The sequence below is a fragment of the Pleuronectes platessa genome, chromosome 6 (genome assembly GCF_947347685.1).
Source record: "Pleuronectes platessa chromosome 6, fPlePla1.1, whole genome shotgun sequence".
NCBI lineage: Eukaryota > Metazoa > Chordata > Actinopteri > Pleuronectiformes > Pleuronectidae > Pleuronectes > Pleuronectes platessa.
In genome coordinates this window covers 1,531,442-1,555,820 of record NC_070631.1, presented here as the reverse complement: position 1 = coordinate 1,555,820, position 24,379 = coordinate 1,531,442, and the positions used below count along the sequence as shown (strand labels likewise).

At 42.5% G+C, this 24,379-nt stretch overlaps 3 protein-coding genes and 1 long non-coding RNA gene across 6 annotated transcripts; 2 read left to right on the top strand and 2 right to left on the bottom strand.

The window, feature by feature from the left end:
* Nucleotides 1-344: 344 nt before the first annotated feature.
* On the bottom strand, nt 345-2,315 carry LOC128442403 (uncharacterized). Its single transcript, XR_008338832.1, has 3 exons — nt 2,266-2,315; nt 1,990-2,092; nt 345-1,840 (listed from the first exon to the last, which is right to left on the bottom strand). It is a non-coding gene; the product is annotated as an uncharacterized LOC128442403 (long non-coding RNA).
* A 3,726-nt stretch (nt 2,316-6,041) lies between these two features.
* On the bottom strand, nt 6,042-8,635 carry rad51c (RAD51 paralog C). 3 transcript variants are annotated; one of them, XM_053425610.1, is made up of 5 exons: nt 8,565-8,635; nt 7,934-8,113; nt 7,626-7,854; nt 7,288-7,504; nt 6,042-7,202 (listed from the first exon to the last, which is right to left on the bottom strand). In XM_053425610.1, the coding sequence occupies exons 2-5, from the start codon at nt 8,049-8,051 to the stop codon at nt 6,768-6,770; spliced, it is 999 nt and encodes a 332-aa protein (XP_053281585.1). In that variant the 5' UTR covers nt 8,052-8,113; nt 8,565-8,635; the 3' UTR covers nt 6,042-6,767. The 3 variants fall into 3 exon arrangements, with proteins under 3 accessions (XP_053281585.1, XP_053281584.1, XP_053281583.1); XM_053425609.1 differs by having other exon boundaries at nt 8,380-8,629; XM_053425608.1 differs by having other exon boundaries at nt 7,934-8,629.
* Nucleotides 8,636-9,971: 1,336 nt separating this feature from the next.
* Nucleotides 9,972-12,070, top strand: abt1 (activator of basal transcription 1). Its single transcript, XM_053425611.1, has 4 exons — nt 9,972-10,221; nt 10,353-10,528; nt 11,415-11,600; nt 11,676-12,070. Exons 1-4 carry the CDS (start codon nt 9,999-10,001, stop codon nt 11,856-11,858), a joined length of 768 nt encoding a protein of 255 aa, XP_053281586.1. The 5' UTR covers nt 9,972-9,998; the 3' UTR covers nt 11,859-12,070.
* A 417-nt stretch (nt 12,071-12,487) lies between these two features.
* cdk16 (cyclin-dependent kinase 16) lies at nt 12,488-20,689 on the top strand. The gene is made up of 17 exons (XM_053424849.1): nt 12,488-12,587; nt 13,212-13,406; nt 13,886-14,047; nt 14,343-14,461; nt 14,608-14,736; nt 14,936-14,992; nt 15,103-15,217; nt 15,367-15,461; nt 15,547-15,609; nt 16,673-16,796; nt 16,973-17,093; nt 17,322-17,419; nt 17,512-17,617; nt 18,157-18,199; nt 18,291-18,381; nt 18,463-18,543; nt 18,920-20,689. The coding sequence occupies exons 2-17, from the start codon at nt 13,283-13,285 to the stop codon at nt 18,955-18,957; spliced, it is 1,566 nt and encodes a 521-aa protein (XP_053280824.1). The 5' UTR covers nt 12,488-12,587; nt 13,212-13,282; the 3' UTR covers nt 18,958-20,689.
* The last annotated feature ends 3,690 nt before the right edge of the window (nt 20,690-24,379 follow it).

The following is a 24,379-nucleotide window of genomic DNA, read 5'->3' as shown; positions in this document are numbered from 1 at the left end:
ATCACCTGCTCAGGTGTTGATACCAGCATCTGTTGCCATGGGAACAGCTGTATGTGGGAGTATTCCGTTTAATATTGACTCAATAAATCGATATGAAACAGTGGCCAGCAGCAATGCATGATGGGAGACGCAGTTTGTTTGTTGCAGCGGCTGAGTCTGTTTCAGGTTTAGTGAAAACTCTCAGCTCACCTGGTGGGAGGAGTCATCTGACATGACGTCATCTTTTCAGTCAGAGACACAATAATCACTTCTGATAAACCCACACACAACAACTCACAAACAACATCTTCTTTATTTAGTCGGGAATACTTGTACGTTGAAACAAACAAAGCGAAGCAGCTGATGTGTTTCTGTGTGAGTCGGATGTTTGACCTTCAAGATTCAAGATTCAAGATTCAAGATATTTATTGTCAAATGCAAAACAATAACATGAAGCAGTCGCTGGCAGTGAAATGCTTGAGTCTCAGGCTCTCTTCTAACAATGCTCAAGTAATTACAACCTATAAAATAAAATAAAATAGAAATAGTATAAAATAGAATAAAATAGAATATCAAAATTTAAATAGAAAATAAAGTATATATATCTAAATATATATAAACAGCTGAGGAGAAAATAAAACAACAATAGTGCAAATATGCAAATATGTCACGGAGAGGAGTTTAAAAGTCTTATGGCCTGGGGGATGAAACTGTCTCTGAGCCTGCTACAGGAACAATCTACCTAGTTACATTGTGAGTCTGAACGAGGCCAGTTGTGCGTGGATGTCGGAGAACGCTCTCCCTCACGTGAGTTACATGTATCATAGAGTGTTATTATAGATCACGACTGAATCATGTTATTAAGAGTGAACCTCAGTCTTCATCTCACATTCAGTCACATCGTCTTTCAACATCAATCTGAGTCAGGCACACACGTGGTGACTTTAAATTGAAAGATATTTAGGTGTTTTCAAATAGACAAAATTAAATATATTGTAAATATCACATCTAATAAATATTAAATAGTAACAGTGTTGGGGAGGCAGGAATCTTTACCTGATTTTGGCTTTGATGTTTAACTTATATAACAATAAAAACGTATCAAGGCTGGAGGACTTGTGCAAGACCTCCTCAGTCCTGACGTTCATAAAGAATAAATACAGAGCGATGCTAAACGTGGAGAATGAATCTCAGAGTCGCCGTCTACAAAATAAAGCTGAGAATGGACTGGCTCTGCTCCATGCATATTGCTCACCAATATCTCATTAGTAGGTTTAAGAAATGAAAGCAATGTTTAGGCTAAAATAATTAACCCTAAAGTTTTTGCACATGGCAGCAATAAGGTTTCTGCTGCTCGTTATGCACACAGACATCACCTGCACACTTTTGTATACTCACAGTCTCTGCTCACTCGGCCCTGTTGTTTAGATTGTATTTCTTAAAATCCTTCAAAATAATATCATGGCTGTAAGGCTGTTTTTTTTTGTGTTGTATTAATGCCTGTGTTTGCAGAGGCCTAATAGTGCGTGTGTCTGGCTGTGAGCAACATTATATAACACATCCAGGTCCGAGGACAGATCCTTGAGGAACTCCATGAATGACTTGTGTGTACATGGAGGAGTCATGGACGACCAATTGAAATCTATAAGTACAGTAATTCAGGCTCGAGGTAACAAATGCATATGAATAGATAGAAAGTTTATTAATAAGTGGAGAACAGCGAACATGAAGCTTCTTCACTGACACAGTTCATCTGTACCTGAGTAACAGTGTCCACATGTCTATAGGGGGCGCTGTGGAGTGAGTCACTGAGGTTAGACTCCACCTCAGTGTCGGTGCACGTGATGGAGTCGACTTCAACCTGCAACAAACAGTTTGAAACCTTCAGAAACACATTTATATTGTTTGTTAACGAGTACTGTATGTTCAAAGTACTGTCTGTTATAAAATGTATTATTATTAATAATTGTAATGCTGTGTATGTGTGTGTAATATTGCATTGTGTATTACCTCTGTGTTTACTGGTTCTGATCCTGCAGAAAGCCATCACAGTCACTGAGAGTGTGATGATGATGATGAAGATGAAGCTCACATTCAGCAGAAGAGCTGCCATCTAGGTAACAGGAAGTACATTTTAAAATCATTAAAAGAAACAGGAAGTATGTGTTTAATCCTCCGAGCATCACTTCCTTCCTCTTCAGCCACGATGACATCACGATGAGTTTGACCGTGACTTTGTTAATTTTTCAGTTTCCTGATGAAAACACCTTCTTACTGGTAGTTTACCTGAGGAGCAGATGACTGCGGCTGCTCACTGGTTTCAGGAGAGCTTGAGGTGGGAGCTGTGGCTGTGGCTGCTGGGAGAGATGTTGGAGAAGGTTCAACTGGCCTGCTCGGTGTCGAAGACGGTGAAGCTGTGAAACAATTACCAACACAACATATATACACAAACACATATTGTTACATTATCACCAGAGCAAAGGAGGTTATGTAAACTATAATTTGGTGATGTACAAATGAATTAGATTTAAAGAATATTTGTAGAATCTGAAACAGTTTGTGTAGAAACTCACCGTCTGTGACGATGATCTCAACCATTATGTTTCCCTCTGGACGAAGAATTCTCTTCAAACTACACGTGTACTTTCCAGAGTCGGACTTCTTCAGCTCTTTTATTGTCACATGAACAAATGAATAAGATACTGGAAAAGTTCCTTCTTTGTATTCGATGCTGTATCTGTCTCTCTGAGTTGAGACGTCTTTTGTCTCAATCAGGACGTCTCCGTCTTCACACGACTTCCTGCAGAAAAGCTTCTTCCATCCATAGAAGTTAAACAAGCACCTGACTGTGACAGATCCTCCTTCAGGTCCAGTGAACACAGACTCAGTGAGACCGTCCTGCAACAAGGAGCCTGAAACATCAACACTCATGTTAGCAGACGGGACACGGACCAAAGTAAGAAACCAAAGCACACGTTAAATAAATGATTCTGAAAGATAATTCTGTATTTTCAGGTCATTCTTATATCTCTGATGTTTGTTCGAGGGTTTCTGATCAGTTTGGTCTTAATTAGTTTATGATGATTTAAAAACAGGCTGAGACGTCATGATTGACAGCTGAGACTGTTTCCTGATTGACAGCTGACACTGACTCATGATCTTTTCTCACCACAGCTTTAATGGCATTTAAAAAAAATTACAGAAACAGGCCCGACAGTTCGTTTATTTGTCTCAGGTTGAATTGACCTCCGGGGAAAAAATACGACTTCAGGAAACTTTATATAAAATCTGATAAAAAGATTAAATGATTATTTCAGGAAAATCTGAAATGAAACAAATAATAAAAGTGTCAGACAAGTTAAAAAACAGAATTCTTGGACACAACTTATTCACAGCAAATGAGTGAAACATGAGTGGATCACTTCTGCTGATAAACTAGACTTTGAACCTGAGGTCATAAAACTGAAAACGAGTGAAAGAGACGGAGGAGATGAAAAGAAACACGATCAAATCTTTCTAACTTCACAGAATCAACAGTTTCCAAGAGAAAATAAAATCAACTCACTGAGAGAGAAGAAGACGAGGATGAGATGGGCGTTCATGTTGAGGACTGAAGCTCTAACGCTGCTTCACAGGAAATCACAAAACTGTCACTTCTCTAAAGGACCTTAAGAAGAACCCCCCCCCCCCTCCCCCGCTTGTTCACGCAGCGTTTCACATTCTTTCTTCTGTAACTTATGTGATGGGAGATTTTATATTTAGATATGTTTCATGCAAGGAATGACAGAGTTATAGATTGAAATATTATTCTGATGTGTTCCTGTGTGTTTAAGACTGAAAACATGTGGGGTCAGCTTGGCAGACTCAGATGTGTATTCGTTGGAGATTCCTTTGTGCCTCTGATGAAACAAAAGGTCTTAACAGCAGGGTCCATCCTACTGTCTGCGACAGAGTGCATAGGTGTTACAGTCAGAGACAGGGGTCTCTGGGAAAACAGGTTTTAACACTTGGAGGCTGAGTCTAAAGGCCAATGTATGCTTCTGCGTTTTGACGGACACGGACAGATAGGACCGCCCTCTCCAACGTGGAACGCCCTCTCCGTGCCTCTCCGAGGCTCTTCGCAGAGCTTTTCGTGCCGCTCTCATTTTTCTAACTACACGTCGAAATGACGGACAGCCCACGGATAGCACTTGGCTGTGATTGGTCCGCTAACGCCAGCATTTCGGAATGGAGACTTCCTGTTCCATTCCCTACATCACAATAAACCAAAATCACAACTACGACTCTATGATTAATGTGACAAGTGTGTTAAGCCAGCGGCGTTGTCCGGCTGACGGTGGCTGGTTAGAGCACTTACAGCATGTGTGTACGGTCACATACGGTTATAACGAACTTTGATAACGGGGCTAGCGGGCTAGCCACCATGCTAACTGCGGTGGGAACAGCGCAAAAACCCGCTGACTTTAATCCCACGGCTCATGACACTGTTTCTCAAACACCGTCAGGTTAGAAGCAAACACTTGGTAGTAGCTAGTATCGGGTGTCCGTGCGGACTCGGAGAAGCATACTGAGGCCTTAAGGCCTCAGTATGCTTCTCCGAGTCCGTTTCGGACTGACGGATGGACGGATCGGACGGACCCTTTTTGATTTATAGTTCTACGAGCCTTTTTATTGTGAAAACAATTCACCGCCAGAACAGTAGATGGCGAAACGGAAGTCGAGCTTAGACAAGCCTACCTCATGAGGTATATAGAAGAAGTCCACGCTGGTTTATTTACGTCCTCCCGGCTCCTCAAACACAGTGAACGATGGTAACAGAAAAATGATGTTGATGACGCGACAGTTTTTGCTGAATAAAGTGACACCCAGCGGGTCAAAATGCTTTTGTTATCGTGTCTTAGCGCAGCGGTTCCCCGGTATTGTTTCCAAACTGCGTTGCTAATTCAACAGCTGCAACAGCTTGAAGCTACACGGAGGCAGCTAGCTCCCCCCAACTTCCACACACAGTCAGCACGGACACCCGATACTAACTACTACCAAGTGTTTGCTTCTAACCTGACGGTGTTTGAGAAACAGTGTCATGAGCCGTGGGATTAAAGTCAGCGGGTTTTTGCGCTGTTCCCACCGCAGTTAGCATGGTGGCTAGCCCGCTAGCCCCGTTATCAAAGTTCGTTATAACCGTATGTGACCGTACACACATGCTGTAAGTGCTCTAACCAGCCACCGTCAGCCGGACACACTTGTCACAATAATCATAGAGTCGTAGTTGTGATTTTGGTTTATTGTGATGTAGGGAATGGAACAGGAAGTTTCCATTCCGAAATGCTGGCGTTAGCGGACCAATCACAGCCAAGTGCTATCCGTGGGCTGTCCGTCATTTCGACGTATAGTTAGAAAAATGAGCGCGGCACGAAAAGCTCTCCGAGGAGCCTCGGAGAGGCACGGAGAGGGCGTTCCACGTTGGAGAGGGCGGTCCTATCTGTCCGTGTCCGTCAAAACGCAGAAGCATACATTGGCCTTCAAGCCTGAAGACAACACGCAGAGAGCTGATTGGATAAATATTCTACCTCTCTGAAAGGAGGGGCTTATTTAGTATAAATCAAATGTGATTCCATTGTTCTGTGCCATTGGACCAAGTCAGACTAAGTGACAGGGTGCTCTGGTCCCTAGCCGTAGCTAGGTAGAATTGTATGAACCAGAATTGATAATTGTCTTTGCTGTGAAATGTAATTAAATATTCCATTACACTTACAGCTTATTCCTCAAACTAACTTATTGGAATCATCTAAAAAATGTGATCAAGGTTCAACAAAATCTGAAGAAATGCTCTGAAGACATGGAGGTCACAGTGACCTCTGACCCCTAGAATCCAACCACTTCATCTGTGAACGTTTACACCAAATTTAAAGAAGACTCCTTTTCCGAGTCCTGGAGACAAACTGTGAACATATATCTGGACACTAGGGGGCGCCTGACCAGAGACATACAAACTATTTCATCTTGTGCCAAGTTCCTCGAAAGAATGTGTGCGTTATGATTTTAAAGACTCGCGAGATGCCATCAAAAAAAACAACACAATTTTTAATTATTTTAAATGGAATATCTAGCCCATTATTGTATTAATATTTACGAGACCAAAATAAAGTCCTTACTAAATCAAAAGCGAATCCCAGCCGCAGCTCAAAGGGCATCATATGAGCTGACATATTTAATTGCACAGGAAAAAAAGCCAGACACAATCGCGAAACATTAAACCTGCTGGAATGATCTGGAATCAGTGCTGCTGTCTAATGGGACTATTGCCCGGTGCTGGTTGACAGAGAAAGGGAAATATGCTTTACAGTCAGATGACTCCACAGATATATCAAACTTCTTCAGTAAACTGTATTAGTGTGTGTAGGGACAGGACTGAAAGAGAGAGTCTTACCAGTGGAGCCACACGTACATTCCACACACTGTATCATTCACAGAGAATCTCCTGCAAGCAAAACACTTGAACCAGAACTTTAACATGTTCTCGACATTGTGATAAAAATGATCAACTACATGAAAACACGTCCACTCAATATCAGACTTGCTCTTAAGGGGAAATGTGCTGAGCCGCCGGTATGAGCTGCGGGACGAGGTGCACTTATCTGATGGAAAACTTAATATTTATTATTATTTACTTTATATTTGAATCAGTTTTAACATATTTACAGTCTGTTATTTATTTACAGTGAAACTCATGAACATGTCCGAGCAGAATCGTCTCCTTGATCTTCACATATTGAAAACCCTCCGTCCAATCAGCCGGCTCCTGATTGGTCAGTGTCTCTGAAGCCGTCTGAGCTGATCTGGTATTGGACGGTGGCGTCCGCGTGACTTGGAGATTTAACAACTGTTGCCAGGCGCTGTGACCCTGACCACTGGAGGAGGAGCCTGATGTTGGAGGCGTGGCCCCAGCTATCCCCAAGGGCAGGGACCAGCTGTGATTGGCTGCCCCGCACCCGCGTGGTCATCTGGTTGGTGATCACAACAGCCACAGTGTGTCTGGTTGCTATAGCAGAAAGCTGCTGGGCGAGGCCGTAGAGGAGGCGTGTCCTCTGTGACAGGTCGTCAAACCGTCTGAATGGAAACGCCACGCTGTCAATCACCAGGAGGCGGACCCTCGGGTGATCGGACAGGAAGTCGGGCAGCAGGTGAAGCTCCGCCAGCAGCTCCACGTGGTCAAAACAGTGCACCTGAGGGACAATCAGCCAATCAGCCAATCAGAATCAGTCTTAACCCTGAGTGACTTCTGTTACCGTGTCGACCGGTTGTCGTTACCAGGAAGATGTTGGACAGGATATCCTCCACGGTGAAGGTTGTCATGGCGACCCGCTGCTCCTCATCCTCGACCAATAGGGAGCAGTGTCTGACTGCGGCCACGCCCACGTCGGTGACCCTCTGACGCAGGAAGCTGCCCTCGGTGTCGATGAAGACCACCTGACCTCCGACCCCCCCGAAGCACTGAGGCACCTGGACGTCCACCGCCAGCTGCAGACTGATCAGGGGTCACATGATCAACGACATCATCAACCGTTTGTCAATAAAAACAGATCAAGTTTGTGTGTTTGTGTGTGTGTGTGTGTGTGTGTGTGTGTGTGTGTGTGTGTGTGTCGGACCACAGTTGTGTTTTCCCGGTTCCTGGCGTTCCACAGATTTCCGTTGTTTTCCCGACAGGAACGCCGCCGCTGAGCGCCGCATCCAGTCGAGAGGAGAAGGTCACGATGCTCCTCGTCTCCGCCTCCTTCTGCAGGAGCTCCAGAGCAGTGAGAGAGACTGACGCCCCCCCACCTCCACTCCTCACAGCCTGCAGCACCTCCAGCGCCTCCTGCTGGGACAGACCAGCCTCTGCAACATGTCAAACGAGCAGTGATCCACTTGTAGTGCATTAGAGAAGCTGTGTGAAGTAGAACCTGTGTTCTCTCACCTTGGCTGAGCTGTGGTGGGTGAAGGTGCAGAAGGTCAGAGGTGAACTGGAAACCAGCGGAGACTAGTTTCACCTTCACGTTAAGACTTAAACGTAAACTGGAAACTGAGCGAAGCATCTTCTTCTTTACTGGTGGTTATCGTTTGAGGTGCATCAGCGCCCCCTACCAGAGCGCTGGGTCTGTGGAAATACATTAAGAAATATTAAATCCTCTTCATTAATCCAGTTTCTTTTAAAAACTCAAACTTTATGTTTCCCTTCCTCAATTCTGATCACATGACCCAGACTTGTGTTTGTGTGTGATGTCTGAGTGGTGTCTGGTACATGTGCTCTGCTGTGGGAGGACTGGAACCAGTGAGTCTGAACCTGTTTAATCTGGTTTAGCTCTGTCCACTGTAATGTCAGTGTCAGGTGTTCATACTGGGATCTGCTGTTCTTTCCTTTACATTTAGATTGAACTGTGGCTCCTTGAAACCATCATGTCCCACAGAGTGTTGTTCTGGTCCTGGTCCTGGTCCTGATCCTGATCCTGGTCCTCCTGTCTCTGGCTCCTCAGACATTTTCAAACATCTCATCTCATCACGTGTTCATTCAGCTCTGTATCAAATACAAACCCTCAGAAAGTGTTTACCTGCTCTTCTTCTTCTTCTTCCTCTTCTTCACAACATGCCGCCATGAATCGTACATGCACACACTTCCCGGTTGAAGATTTCAAAGTAAGAGTTTGATTTCGCTTTAACAAGTCGGAGACCATCCGTCACCATCACATGTGGGGTGCGAGGGAGATTTATATATACATATTTATATAAACACATACATACACTTATTTCTACACATCTTCCAATAACCAGTTCATATTTTTTTGCTGGAAAATGTACAGGAAATGAAAACGTCCAGTCTTTCAATTCGGGTCTCAAAGTTTTATTTTGAAGAAAGAACCGGAACTGTATATCAGCTGGTTTTCCTTGTGAAGCTATGTGACGTCATTTCCACGCGACGGAGCAGTCGCTCGTTGTGTTTTTCACGTGTAGCAGCAAAGAAAAGGTGAGTTTTTAGTTTTTATTCTTTTATTTAATAAGAAACAAACCGAAGACGAGTTTTAATGTGAAGGAGGAGGAGCCGGAAGTGAAGACGTGATCAGTAGAGATGATCAGTGATGATCGATAGTGATTATTAGCAGTGATGAGCAGCCCAGTTATTAGTGGTGGTACATTTACTTCTCTACTGTAGTTAAGTATGTATTTCATGTGTCTGTACTTTACTTCAGTATATTTACTGTCACTCAGCCATAATGATGTAGTAGACTGCTGCATTAGGAAATATGATACACAAGTACTTTTAGTTTTAATACTATTATTTAAAGCTAGTACTTAATATAGGAATATTTACTCAAGATAAAGTGGTACTTTTGAAGTATTTAAGTAAAACGTTTACTAACTCACTTCCACCACCAGTTGTTATTGAATCTATACATGGGTTAATGTGTCGCTTCACAACATTAGATGTGTACACTGCTGTAAAAGATGAGGCAGCATCTACCTGAGATGAATCTATAGAAGCAAGTAAAACATTTTATTTATTAGATCTATAAAAGTAAAATATCTGTATAAATACAGACCATCTACCATATTTACAAATCCTCCTGTTTCCTTATTGAGTTTCTGCTTTGTTCCAATTTGCTTTATTCACTGTTTGAGACTTGACCAGTGGACAAGGTTGTTGAGATATCGATTGTTTATGATATGAAGTGAAATGTTCTTGTTACTCAGGAACCAGCATTCGATGTTTTTATTAGTAACAAACAGACGAAGCACGAACAACAATAAACCATAAAAACCAGAGCACAGCAATCTGTCATCAGTTGATCTTACTGTTTCTACAGATGGAGAAAAGAGAGGAGGAGGAGAGGAAGACTACAGATGCTCAAGAGGAAGAAGAGGAGGAAGAGGGGAAGATGAAAACAGCTCAAGAGGAGGAAGAGGAGGGAGAGGAGGAAGAGGGGAAGATGACAACAGAGGAAGAGGAGGAAGAGGAGGAAGAGGAGGAAGAGGAGGAAGAGGGGAAGATGACTACAGCTCAGGGAGATGAGGAGGAGGAGGAGGAAGAGGAGGGAGGACCAGCTGTTGAAGATGCTGCTGTGATGAAGAAGAAGATGAAATTCAAAGATTCTAAGTTTGTTCCAGGAATCGTTTACATAGGTCACATTCCTCCGAAGCTCCGCCCCAAACACCTGAGGAACATGTTGTCTGTGCACGGAGAGATCGGACGAGTGTTCCTGCAACCTGAAGGTAATGTACAAGTACACACACACGTTTACAAACCAGTACAAGTACACACACAGGTACACTCAAAAGTACAAATGCACACATAACCACAGTGATGGTATTAATCGCTGACCAGTGACGTGTTGATCCCTCAGATCTTCAGGTCAGAAGGAGGAAGAAGAAGTCCGGCTTGAGAAGGTGTGACTTCACTGAAGGGTGGGTGGAGTTCAGGGATAAACGAATGGCGAAGCGAGTGGCGGCGTCGCTCCACAACACGCAGATGGGAAACAGGAAACGCCATCGCTTCTCTGCTGACCTCTGGAGCATCAAGGTAACGTCTCTGGGGGGGGGGGGGAGAAACGTCTGTCGGAGCATTCGAACTGGTTCAAGCTTCCTGAGCAGCTGAGACGTATGTGTAAATATGGCTTCTGAAGGAGGAGGCCCCTGAACTGTTCCTCTGACATCACACTGACATCATGTGACCACTACCTGTCTGTCTTTTGACCTGTCTCTCTACCTGTCTTTTGACCTGTCTCTACCTGTCTGTTGACCTGTCTCTCTACCTGTCTGTTGACCTGTCTCTCTACTTGTCTGTCTGTTGATGTGTCTCTCTACCTGTCTGTCTGTTGACCTGTCTCTCTACCTGTCTGTCTGTTGACCTGTCTCTTTACCTGTCTGTCTGTTGACCTGTCTCTCTACCTGTCTGTCTGTTGACCTGTCTCTCTACCTGTCTGTCTGTTGACCTGTGTCTCTACCTGTCTGTCTGTTGACCTGTCTCTCTACCTGTCTTTTGACCTGTCTCTCTACCTGTCTGTCTGTTGACCTGTCTCTCTACCTGTCTGTCTGTTGACCTGTCTCTCTACCTGTCTGTCTGTTGACCTGTCTCTCTACCTGTCTGGCTGTTGACCTGTCTCTCTACCTGTCTGGCTGTTGACCTGTCTCTCTACCTGTCTGTCTGTTGAGCTGTCTCTCTACCTGTCTGTTGACCTGTCTCTCTACCTGTCTGTTGACCTGTCTCTCTACCTGTCTGTTGACCTGTCTCTCTACCTGTCTGTCTGTTGACCTGTCTCTCTAGCTGTCTGTCTGTTGACCTGTCTCTCTACCTGTCTGGCTGTTGACCTGTCTCTCTACCTGTCTGTCTGTTGACCTGTCTCTCTACCTGTCTGTTGACCTGTCTCTCTACCTGTCTGTTGACCTGTCTCTCTACCTGTCTGCAGTACCTGCACCGGTTCCAGTGGACTCACCTGAGCGAGCAGCTGGCCTATCAGAGGATAGTTCAGCAGCAGAGACTCAGGACTGAAGTTTCTCAGGCGAAGAAAGAAACAAACTTCTACCTGAACAATGTGGAGATGAGTTCTAACCTGGACAAAGACAGGAAGAAGAGACGAAGAGACGGAGGACAGGTAAACTCTCAACCAGTTGGTCACTGGTCAGGTCGTCATCTCACCTGTAATATAACATGTATTTGTTGTCCTCAGGCCGACGACAAGACGTGGGACTTCACTCAGCGACAGACAGAGGAGGAGATCCAGATGAAGAAAAACAAAAAGAAAGACTCCATTTCCCAGAAGCACCTTGACAAGGCGCGCTCCATTCAGCAGAAGAGCCAATCAAATGTCTCCCTGTTGACCAAGATTTTCAACTCCAACAAATCACAGTGAGAGACGGCTGATTTCCACAGAGACAGTAAACAAACTGATGAACTTCACCAGCCAATCTGAGCTCAGTCTGAGTTGAGGGGTGGCGCCATTGGAGCAGCCTTCTGACCTGATTGGTTGATTCTTATGCAGCAGCTGCTTACGAGCTCATTAGAGCCAATGACCTGTTTTTATTTTATTAATAAAAAATTAAATAAATTATCTGTCTCTCTGAACCACTTGTCTGTCTAATAGGGGTGATGACATCACACTGAAAGCTCCACTCTGGATTTTACTTTAATAAACTGATCTGATGTGATATTACAAATTAAAGTGTCAATTTATTAATATCTAGTAAGTATGAAGAGAAATATGTAAACATTTGGATTTCAGTGAATTTCTGTTTATTTAGATTATAGTTAACGTTTAAAACCTCACATTTACAGTTATAAAGTTATTTTATTAAAACTTAAAATAAACTAACAGTTACTATGACGTCATTACACGTTTGTTTGTTGTTTATTCGTCTTTGTTTACCTGCTCCGGGTGTTGTTTGTGTAAATAAATAATTTAAAGTAAATAAAGCAGCGGTCGAGGCAGGTGCCGGGGGACGCCGTGGAATGACGTCAGTGTGGGTGGGCGTGTCCTTCAGCAGCAGCAACATGGCGGCAGATTACTGGGAGTCACGGAGACCCGGGACATATTCAGATTGAACCGAGCCACAGATAACCCGGGACACTCCGGGACAGACCGGTGAGTAACGGTTCCTGTCGAGTCCCCGGAGCAGCGCTTCACTACCGAGCCGCAGAGCCGTTAGCGGAGCCACAGCTCCAGAGATTAACCTCTGCCTGCTATTTATATCACTCCCTGCAGCAAATAGACGGGTCCTGACTGCATACACTGATAGAGGTACTCGTGGAATGGAAATATTCTGATCATCGACATGACCACTGAACATAGACAGTATCACAGAGACAACACTGAACATAGACAGTACCACAGAACATACAGTGTACCACAGAGACAACACTGAACATAGACAGTACCACAGGAACAACACTGAACATAGACAGTACCACAGAGACAACACTGAACATAGACAGTACCACAGAGACAACACTGAACATACAGTGTATCACAGGAACAACACTGAACATAGACAGTACCACAGAGCCAACACTGAACATAGACAGTACCACAGAGACAACACTGAATATAGACAGTACCACAGAGACATCACTGAACATAGACAGTACCACAGAGAACCAGAAGGAGAATGTAAAACACTGTCTGTTAGTTGTGACAGATCTGTTGTCACTTTGACAGATCAGATGCTGAGCTTCTTCCAGAGTTCATTTCCTGTATTTACCTGTGTAGGTGTGGTCTCCAGGCTGGCTTCCCCACCCCCACTAGAGTCACGCCCCCCCCTGCCTCCCCGCCCCCCCCTCATGGAGAGGATGAGGAAGATCAAACGGCAGCTGTCACTCACCCTGAGGAGGGGAGGGGCCGCAGGAGGGGAAAGGACGTTGAGTGACACTATCAACCAGGAAGTGACATCACACAGTGACTCAGGTAACACACACCTCAGTCTACGCAGGTGACGACGGCTGTTTAGAACGTGTCCAACCGGAAAGAGACTTTAACATGTGTTCCGTTAGCTGCTCGCTTGAGGACTGACATTTAAAAATAAATTCTTCTGAGGTTTTCGTCTCACTTTTTGCTGAAATCAGGTTTTGAAAAACAGACGGTGAAATCCACGATGCAGCAACTGTCACGTTTCATCGATACTGTGATGAGAAGAGAAACAAGACGCCTCACTCGTTAGAGATTTGTCATCAAATAACTACAACTGAGTTAGAATACAAAGTATTTTCCTAAGAAAATGAAGAGTGAGCCGTCTCCTTCTCATCTCTGCTTCATGAGTGACAGCTGTTAGTTTGTTAGTTAGTGTTTAAAGAGTCGGCAGTCGGAGCACCTTTAATATATAACTTTAATTTTTAGTCGATAATATATTTGATAATATTGTTTTACTCTCTTTCCCCCCCCCCCAGAGGTATGTCTTCGTTCTTCTTCTGCTGTTCTGAAGGTTCGGGGTTCTGCCTCGTCCTCTTCTTCAGTTCAGTCTCTGCTTCAGTCTTACAGCAGCTCGCTGAGGAAACCTCGAGGCCTCGGACGAAGCCTGAGCTCCTACCTGAACCACACCAACAGACTGGGTGAGAGTCGGTACTAACTAAGCAGCTTTTTAGCTAACTAACCAACCAACCAGCTACTTAACCACTCTACTAACAAACAAACTAATGAACTGTGGTTTCCAGTTTCAATTAATTTGATTAATTTAACTCAATGAATCTAAACATTCACTGCTGTCAGGGGCAGTTTGTGGTTCAGTGTGTTGTCCCAGGACACTTCAGCACGATGAATGGAGGAGCTGGGCATCAAACTACCGGCCTTCTGGTTAGTGGACGACCAGCTCTACCCACTGACACCACCCTGTGTGTGTTTCTTCAGAGATCGTCCATGAGGATATGAAAATGAGTTCAGATGGAGAAAGTGATGCAGCTTCTTCAGACGATGTGAAGACAAGTCCAGTTCCAGTGAGACTGAGGACCAAGAAGATCTCTACTGAGGTAACACACACACACACACACACACACAAACACACACACCCTCAGGTCTATGCTAAAAATGTTTCTCACAAATATATAAGTACAAGAACACACACATTCATATATCTTTGTTGAACATCGTCTGATAACCCGTCTTTGTGTTTCAGGACATTAATAAACGTTTGTCTTTACCGGCTGACATTCGTCTTCCAGACGACTACCTGGAGAAGTTTAATGTGATTGGTCCAGCTCTGTTTGAGCAGCCAATCAGCAGGCGACTCCGCCGAGTGTCTCTGGTATGCTTTAGTTCTTCTATCAAACCTGTTCAGCCCCTAAACCAGTGGCCTGTTTTTATCTGGTTTATATATTGTTTTTTCTGCATCATTAGAGATTCACTCTCTCTGTACCTGTCTGTCTCTCTCGGTGTCTGTCTCTCTCTCTCTGTCTCTCTCTGTACCTGTCTCTCTTTGTATCTGTCTCTCTGTGTGTCCACAGTCAGAGATTGGTTTTGGGAAACTGGAGACCTACATCAAACTGGACAAACTGGGAGAGGTGAGGACGTGATGTGTTTGTAGAACAACTGATAACGACTCATAGCATTCTCTATCTACCTGTCTGTCTCTCTGTGTCTCACCTGTCTGTCTCTATCTGTCTGTGTGTAGGGGACGTATGCTTCAGTGTATAAAGGTCGTAGTAAACTGACTGACAACCTTGTGGCTCTGAAAGAAATCCGACTGGAACATGAAGAAGGAGCTCCGTGTACGGCCATCAGAGAAGGTACACCATCAATACTGCAGTATCAAGACTACAGTACTATCAATAATACTACAGTGTCAATAATATTATCAATTACACTGCGTTATCAATTCTACAGATAGAGACACAAAGTCAGTGTGTATTAATAGTGTGTGTGTTTTCTCTCCCAGTTTCTCTGTTGAAGGATTTGAAACACGCCAACATCGTCACGCTTCACGACATCATTCACACGCAGAAATCCCTCACACTGGTGTTCGAGTACCTGGTGAGAGACACACACACACACACCGACACACACAAACACACACTGTATGTTAATGAATCTGATGTGTATCTGTTGTGTGTTTCAGGACAAAGATTTGAAACAGTACCTGGACGACTGTGGAAACATGATCCATGCTCACAACTTCAAAGTGAGAGAACTTCATTTTTATTATAATAATTATTATTCATACTGGGTTTTATTATAATTAATAATAATACATATTTATTATCTTTTATATACATATATTTATAATGTTTATAATATATATATATACTGTGCTTTTTTTTTACATTTACATATAGATAGAGTTGTGAGTTCAATAGAATCTGAACTAGTTAACATTAAGTTATATTAGTTGTATTAGAGCTGCGGGTCTGAATCACCTGAACATACTCAGGGTTAGTTTAGTTGACTCATGGTTAGTATAGTTGACTCATGGTTAGTTGACTCATGGTTAGTTTAGTTGACTCATGGTTAGTTTAGTTGACTCATGGTTAGTATAGTTGACTCATAGTTAGTTGACTCATGGTTAGTTTAGTTGACTCATGGTTAGTTTAGTTGACTCATGGTTAGTTTAGTTGACTCAGGGTTAGTTTAGTTGACTCATGGTTAGTTGACTCATGGTTAGTTTAGTTGACTCATGGTTAGTTGACTCATGGTTAGTTTAGTTGACTCATGGTTAGTTTAGTTGACTCATGGTTAGTTGACTCATGGTTAGTTTAGTTGACTCATGGTTAGTTTAGTTGACTCAGGGTTAGTTTAGTTGACTCATGGTTAGTTTAGTTGACTCATGGTTAGTTGACTCAGGGTTAGTTTAGTTGACTCATGGTTAGTTTAGTTGACTCATGGTTAGTTGACTCATGGTTAGTTTAGTTGACTCAGGGTTAGTTTAGTTGACTCATGGTTAGTTTAGTTGACTCATGGTTAGTTTAGTTGACTCAGGGTTAGATTAGTTGACTCATGGTTAGTTTAGTTGACTCAAGGTTAGTTTAGTTGATTCATGGTTAGTTTAGTTGACTCATGGTTAGTTTAGTTGACTCAGGGTTAGATTAGTTGACTCATGGTTAGTTTAGTTGACTCAAGGTTAGTTTAGTTGATTCATGGTTAGTTTAGTTGACTCATGGTTAGTTTAGTTGACTCATGGTTAGTTGACTCATGGTTAGTTTAGTTGACTCATGGTTATGGTTTACTCACTTCACTTCTTTTCGCAGCTCTTCCTCTTTCAGTTACTTCGAGGTTTGTCGTACTGCCACAAAAGAAAAGTTCTTCATCGAGACCTGAAACCTCAGAATCTGCTCATCAATGAGAGAGGAGAACTCAAACTGGCCGACTTTGGTGAGTGACAAGCAACAGACACACGACAGACACAACATGCTGACACTCACATACAACAGACACACTAACAACTAATATGAATCACGCAATTGTAAAGTGTGTTAATCAGGCTTATGATAATGATAATATTTATATATGATATGTTGATAACGTTTTGATTGATCTGTTCACTTCAGGTTTAGCTCGAGCGAAGTCGATTCCTACAAAGACGTATTCTAACGAGGTGGTGACTCTGTGGTACAGACCTCCGGACATCTTACTGGGCAGCACCGACTACTCTACTCACATCGACATGTGGTCAGTACTGCAACAATTTATATACTTATACTTATATACACAGTGGAAACCAGGTGGATTACTATGAACAAATTCCTTAACTTCTGTATGAACTTGAGGGAAAGGTAACATTCTGCACTCAAGTATTTTCGCACACACACTGACAGCGCTGCTCACTTCTCTCTCTCTCTCTCTCTCTCTCTGTCTCTCTCTCTCTCTCTCTCTCTCTCTCTGTCTCTCTCTCTGTAGGGGCGTAGGCTGTATCTTCTATGAGATGGCGACAGGTCGACCCTTGTTTCCTGGTTCCACGGTGGAGGAGGAGCTTCACTTCATCTTCAAACTACTCGGTAAGAACCAATCAGCATCAGGTACAGTTTAAAGTGAGTGAGTGAACAGAGAATGTGTGTGTTTATGTGTTTGTGTGTGTGTGTGTGTACAGGTACACCCACAGAGCAAATCTGGTCTGGGATCAGTTCTAAAGACGAGTTTGTGACGTTCAAGTTTCCTCAATACAGAGCAGAGAGACTGAGTGACCACACCCCCAGGTACACTGCACTACACAACTACACAACACAACTACACAACACAGCTACACCGACGTCCCTCTGACCCCAGTTACACTCGGCTTTAGCATCTTCCTGAGTGTTCCGATCCCACTCGGGTGCGTTTGAATAGTCCACCGGGCGGGGAGCTTCCTACCTGAGGGAAATGACCACGATTCTCTAAATGATAAAGAAAGTAGCTTCAAAGTTTGTTTAGTGTAAGTGGAGCCTGATCTTCTCTGAACCGCGGTTCTCCTGGTTCTCCTGGTTCTCCTGGTTCTCCTGGTTCTCCTTTCCTAACTCCTTACGTCTTCTCCCTCATATCTTTCCTTGACCTTCTTCCATCGGGGTCAAGGAATAGTGGTTAGGAAAGATCTGAACGCACAGGAAGCTACAACAACAAACTAAAAACAAACTAAATAAGGCCAAATGAAATAAGACAGAAATGTGTAAATAATAAAACTTAAAAATAGTCATTCAAGAAAAATAATCTCTTCGGTGTGTGTGTTTGTGTGTGTTTGTGTGTGTGTTTGTGTTTTCAGGCTCAGCAGTGAAGGAGTGGAGCTGTTGTCAAAATTCCTGCAGGTCAGTGAACGTGTCACAGCTGGGATGTGACATCATCATAATGAATAATAACATTTAAGTTATTTTGTCATTAATATTTCTGAATTGTTAGTTTGAAGGGAAGAAGAGGATTTCTGCTGAAGACGCAATGAGTCATCAATACTTCAGTAACCTCGGAAACAGAGTGACCAAGCTTCCTGACAGTAAGTTTCATCACGACCTTTGACCCTGAGTTCTGTGATGTCACTTCAGATGATGTCATCATGAGATCACTGTCATTTCAGCAATGTCGATTTTCAATTTGACTGAGATTCACCTGGAAAAAGAGACAAAGAAAACGACGACAACACACCCACCGGACACAGGTAACACACACACACACCGGACACAGGTAACACACACCTGACACAGGTAACAAACACACACACACACACACCTGACACAGGTAATACACACACACACCCACACCTGACACAGGTAATACACACACCACCAGACACAGGTAACACACACACACAGACACACACACCTGACATACAGAGCTGATCATCAGGTGATGACCTCATCTAGAGCTTTTGAGCTGATCACAAAGTTTCTCATCTTCTGAGGCTGAAGGTCATGTGACCGATTGAAAGCTCCAGAACTTCTGCTCACTGACCTTCAGCTGAGATGAAGTGTCAATTACATACGAAGACAATTATTAAATGTGTTGCAGTAAAAATAAAGTTTCTTTCTATCCAGCAAACAGTCCGACCAGGAGGCGGAGTCTTCTCCTCTGACATCATCATGGGCAGAGTGTTTGGTTATGACATCATCGGGGGCTTGGATTTCTCAATGGACAAACAAAGGGAAACTGGCAGAACAGGAAGTGATGGATTTTTTTGCTGCAGGAAACAGGAAGTGAAACAAAAGAACAAAACAAACAATTGTTTATCTAGAGAAGAAGAAGAAGAAGCTGTCAATCACAACTCTCCTCTGACCAATCAGAACAGGGCTTCAGTTGTGAATATGATGGATGTAATAACTGAAAAGATGATGGAGTGAATTCTGTCTTCCATCGTCACTGATTTAAAACAACCGTTATGATGACATCATCATCTCGTTAATGATGACATCACAAACTCTACAGCTGCTTGGTTTTGTTTTCAAGTGACAGAAACGCATCACAACACGAATGATCAACACAACAGATTAAATTAGAACCTGGATTGAAACATTATTTTTGTAAATCTGTTTCTCATCAGTTCACTGACACCTGGCGTCCAGGTGTCAGTGGGAGGAGCCTATTCACTGTCCATCACTTTCAGGTCATTTAGCTTTTTCTGTCTGAATTTTATTTTCTTGAAAAGTTTAAATTTTTCAGTTAGAAGTTTAAATTAAGTTGTTTATAAAGTTACTGTTGTGAACTTTTCAAAATGTGAATGAATATTAGCAATATAAAATAATTGATGAGACAGAAATGATCGGTGTTATTAATGATGTGTTTTTAATCTACTGTAAAAATGTCACATGTTTGTTTAAATGTGAGAATTTAGAAATAATCTTTATATTGTTTCAGTGGATCCACTTGATTCAACAGAACAAAAAATAATCAATAAGAATCCATAACATGTACAAATCTGAAATACTGAATAATTCGTGTTTAGTTTAAATCAAGAATCGGGAACAAGTTACGATCGTTGTGTTAAATATGAAAACAGCATCAACGATCTTATCTCTAACATTTAAACGTTCGTTTGTTATTATGAAAATATTTAAATTCACTGAGATTCAGAGAAAATATGTGAATCTGGATTTTTCAGATTCTTTTCTCTGAATCAGATTCTGTGATTGACACGTGTTTAAGGAAGTAATGTCACGGGGGGCGGAGTCACCATGAAGCATCACATGTTCTTGTTGTTAGTTAATGAAAGACTGTTGAATGTAACTGGTCAGTATTTAAAACTCAACAAGAGTTAACGTTAATAATGTGATTTACTTTAATATCTGCTGACACACATTTAGGTTAATTTAACTTTAACCTCTGAAAACTCTCAAACACTAAATCCTGTTTCATTTCAGACAGATTGAAGAAATCCTCTGAGTGAATTATCACAAAGTTTATATTTTAAGAATAATCAGAAAAAAGATTAATGTTCGGACGTGTTAAATGTTTTATATGTTTAGAAGAAAACGTGTTTGTTTGGCATCCACTTTGATCCAGATGCTGTTTTTTTGTAAATTTACTGATGAGCTTTGTTTAGGTATTAATATACCAAAGTTATCTGCAATATACTGCAATGCATGATGGGATTCTTCCAGATAACTGCTATGCTGTTTTTTCTTTGAACTTTCTTCCGTCTGACGAAAAGCACTGAAACGTATCTGATGCTATAACTGATCTGATACTTGAAATATTCATGTATGGAATTGAAATTAAATCCTTTGACTGTGTACAACTGTTTACGACATGTATTCTGGATATATTTACACTATTCAGTTTGAATATAAATTAAAATTATTTATTCTCAATGTTTTCTCTAAAGGTTTTGATTAAATCACCAGTTCCACAGTAATGATCCATTTCACCACAATGTGTCATACAACACACGAGCAGATTTATTTGTGTATTTGTAGGGGAGTGGCCCCAGGGGGAGTGGCCCCAGGGGGAGTGGCCCCTGGGGGAGTGGCCCCTAGGGGATTGACCCCTGGGGGAGTGGCCCCTGGGGGAGTGGCCCCAGGGAGGGTCTCCTAATGCTGCCAGGGGAGGGGCTAGAAGTCCCCGCTCAAACAACCACTAGAACTTGTGTAGCTGACCTGGAAACAGCCTCATGAGACTCAGACGCTTCTGTAGGAACATTATCATTATCATGAGTATCAATGTATTTACTTTAAATCAACAGCAGTTTGTTACAGTGTCTGTGTATAAATACAAATAAACACCAATAAATATTAATGGTAAGATAAGTCAGATTGTTCGGTGTGTGTGTGAGAGAGTGTGAATGTGAGTGTATTATGGTCTATAAATAGAGTGTATTGTTCTCAGCTCACCCTGCTGTGTGTGTATGTGTGTGTGTGTGTGTGTGTGATGTATAAATTGTAAGTAAATATGTACAGTACATCTCCCCAATGAATGTTGTCATTGTTCTCGATCATGTCTCCAGAACGACAGGTGCTGTTCTGGTTGGAGCTGCCTATGGTCAAATATGTATTTTAAATGTGTGTGTGTGTGTGTGAGTGTGTGTGTGTGTATGTGTGTGTACGTGTGTGTTTGCAGAGCTTCCATTAGGATTTTGGAGCTTTACTCTGGAGCCTCGGTGGAATGCAGCCCATAGTTATTGCCCGACCAGACCAGTCACCAGGTCCTGTGTGTGTGTGTGTGCGCGTGTGTGTGTGTGTGTGTGTGTGTGTGTGTGTGTGTGTGTGTGTGTGTGTGTGTGTGTGTGTGTGTGTGTGTGTGTGTGTGTGTGTCAGACCCAGTTACTTCAGGTATTTTGATGCTCTGGCTGTTCTTCTGATTTGATCGATACCCTCCAGCTGTTCTCTGAGTTTCCCAGTTAAGCAGCTGAACCCTGTTTTGTTCAGACTAATTTACAACGATTATTATTCAGATTCGAATCAGTTTAAACCAAAAGAAAAACCTCAAACTGATGAATTTGAAGTTATATCACATTCTCTTTGGCCCTGGTTTGGTCTCCTGTTAAATCCCCTCAGCTTCCTGCAGAACTGGCGCTGGAACACTGAGACTGAACAGAAACTAAGAGGCTGAAGAACTGAGTGTCTCAGAGTTCATGATGATTCTGCAGGTTCTTCATAACGCACCAAATTAATTTGCCCAGATGAAAGACTGACAGCTGGAGATGATTTACTCTTCTAGAGATTAAACAAGTTCTTTAATTAAAATGAACCTGCAGCTATTTTGGAAATCAATCAAAAAGTGAAATATTCTAAACCTTCTCAGGTCGAGCGGCTCGTCCTGATCCTGCAGAGCAACGACCTGAGTGACCTCCAGGTTTCAGACCAGCCCAGACATCTGTCACTGGGAATTCTGGGAAGTTGGGAATTCTGATTTGTGAATATGGGCTAAACAAATAAAATGTCCTGAAGGAAATGACGAAAAATTTCTGTTTGAGGATTATGGAAAACGTTGTGAAAGAGCATCTGTGTGTGTCTCTCTGTGAGTGTGTGTGTGTGTGTGTGTGTCTGTGTCTGTTTGTTTGTGTGTGTGTGTGTGTGTCTATATCTGTGTGTGTTTGTGTAGCATTATGGAGCTTGAGAGGACTATCTCACGGCTCCTGTGGCGTCTCTCTGTTGTTCAGCTAAAATAAATTTATAGCGTCGCCCATTGTTCTGGGATACATTGTGTGTGTGTGTGTGTGTGTGTGTGTGTGTGTGTGTAGGATCGAGGACATCTATTTATCTCTTTAATCTTCAGACTCTTTGTGGTGCAGGTCAGTTGGTCAGTTTGTTGTGATGATGCTTCAGGTCATGTGACCTACAAATGCATTATGTTGATGAATGACCTCACAGGTGTAGAATTACAGATATTTGTGTGTGTGTGCTCTGTGTGACGGGTGTGTGATTTGCCGTCCAGCTCAAATGTAAGAGGATTTATATTCTATTCTTTTGGTATTAACAGTGTGCACAAGGGTTGTGTGTGTGTTTGAATGTGTGTATGTACACACACACACACACACACACACACACACACACACACACACACACATTCATAAACATCAGCCCTCTTACTGTGTCAAGATTTATTTCATCTTGTTCTATGAAATATTTACAGAGAAATTTATTAAAATTTTTAAACTTTCCTGGATCCAACAACATTTAATGAGCTGACATTAACCAATCATGAGTCAGTCCCAGCTGTCAATCAAGAGTCAGTCTCAGCTGTCAATCATGACGTCTCCACCTCTTTTTAAATCATCAAATACGTGATTCAAACCAAACTGATCAGAAACCATCTTTGGTCCAGATCCCATCTACTTACATGGAGGAGGTGGGGTTAAAGACCTATACTGCAGGCGACCACCAGGGGGAGATCAGGAGGCTTTGGCCTCCCTTTGGGAGCTTTTATATATATTTAATATTATCATTATTGAATAACTGTACAATGATTATGATTCATTCTTTTGTACATCGACACATTCATCTTCCTGATGAAGAATAATGAAGACATGTCACTATTATCACAGATAATCTGATAATTCACGGTATGTCTGATATGAATATCCTCTGTCGTATGTTATGGTCTGTCTGTCGCCAGCTGCTGCTTCTCGTCCTCGAGCTGAAAGGTCTAATGAGTGTTGGACACACATTTCACGAGTTGTGGTTCGAGCGTTCAGCAGCTGCATGTCTCTGTCAACACGTAATCCTGAATCTACAATATTATGTATCTGCCCCCTGCTGGTGGTTATTGGAACTGTCCATTAGTGTTCATTCACGAGTGTAAGTTACATAAAACTAATTTAAAGGCTGCAGTTTTGTTTGATCTCAGTTTGATTAATCTTCCCTGATGTTGATTTAATGTTTTTCTACGACCATTTATTAACAAATCTGTTTGAAATCTAATGACTTTATGACTCTGAACACTGATTCATATTCATATTTGTTGAGGAACTTCACCTCATAAATAAAAGTTGAGACAACAAATAATAAAAAAGATGTCGATACAAAACAGCAGAGTTCAAGAGGAGAACAAACATCGTAACCTTGACAAAAGGAGGATTTGTTAGAGGTCTGTAAAATGTGTGTTAGTGTGTGTGTGTCTGTGTATGTGTGTGTACTCGGGTCTGCCGGGTGTTATTGAGGGTGTGTGACTCAGTATTTAAGCTTCACACAAAGTTATCCTGGATTAGAGAGAATCAGCTGGAGAGACAACTGGAGGGAGAGCGAGGGATGGATGGAGGTGAGATGAGAGGAGGGAAAACAAAAGAGAAGGAGAGGGAGAAGGAAAAGGAGAGGGAGAGAGAGGGAGAGGGAGAGGGAGAGAGGGAGAGACCTTTACATGAAACTGAGAGAAACAAACAGTGAGTTACATGTTTGGTTCTTTTCCAAGAGAAAGTCAAAGCTCTCTGGGAATCGAGCTGTCGATCCTCCGCTCGTCCACCGGAGGCAGCGTGCGGCTGCAAAGGTGGAGGTGATGGTGATGGAGGTGATGGAGGGAGAAATCTAAACTTTATTTAACAATAAATTAATCCAACAATAAAGACA

What these genes read in the sequence shown, in the direction of transcription:
- rad51c (XM_053425610.1), bottom strand. Translation starts at nt 8,051, where the DNA reads ATGCTTCGCTCAGTTTCCAGTTTACGTTTAAGTCTTAACGTGAAGGTG. An exon ending in CCCACCACAGCTCAGCCAAG is followed by an intron (nt 7,855 to 7,933) that starts GTGAGAGAACAC and finishes GACATGTTGCAG; the next exon opens with AGGCTGGTCTGTCCCAGCAG. An exon ending in TCCTGTCCAACATCTTCCTG is followed by an intron (nt 7,203 to 7,287) that starts GTAACGACAACC and finishes ATTGTCCCTCAG; the next exon opens with GTGCACTGTTTTGACCACGT.
- abt1 (XM_053425611.1), top strand. Translation starts at nt 9,999, where the DNA reads ATGACTACAGCTCAGGGAGATGAGGAGGAGGAGGAGGAAGAGGAGGGA. An exon ending in CTGACCTCTGGAGCATCAAG is followed by an intron (nt 10,529 to 11,414) that starts GTAACGTCTCTG and finishes ACCTGTCTGCAG; the next exon opens with TACCTGCACCGGTTCCAGTG. An exon ending in GACGAAGAGACGGAGGACAG is followed by an intron (nt 11,601 to 11,675) that starts GTAAACTCTCAA and finishes TGTTGTCCTCAG; the next exon opens with GCCGACGACAAGACGTGGGA.
- cdk16 (XM_053424849.1), top strand. Translation starts at nt 13,283, where the DNA reads ATGGAGAGGATGAGGAAGATCAAACGGCAGCTGTCACTCACCCTGAGG. An exon ending in CTTCATCTTCAAACTACTCG is followed by an intron (nt 17,420 to 17,511) that starts GTAAGAACCAAT and finishes GTGTGTGTACAG; the next exon opens with GTACACCCACAGAGCAAATC. An exon ending in TGTTGTCAAAATTCCTGCAG is followed by an intron (nt 18,200 to 18,290) that starts GTCAGTGAACGT and finishes CTGAATTGTTAG; the next exon opens with TTTGAAGGGAAGAAGAGGAT.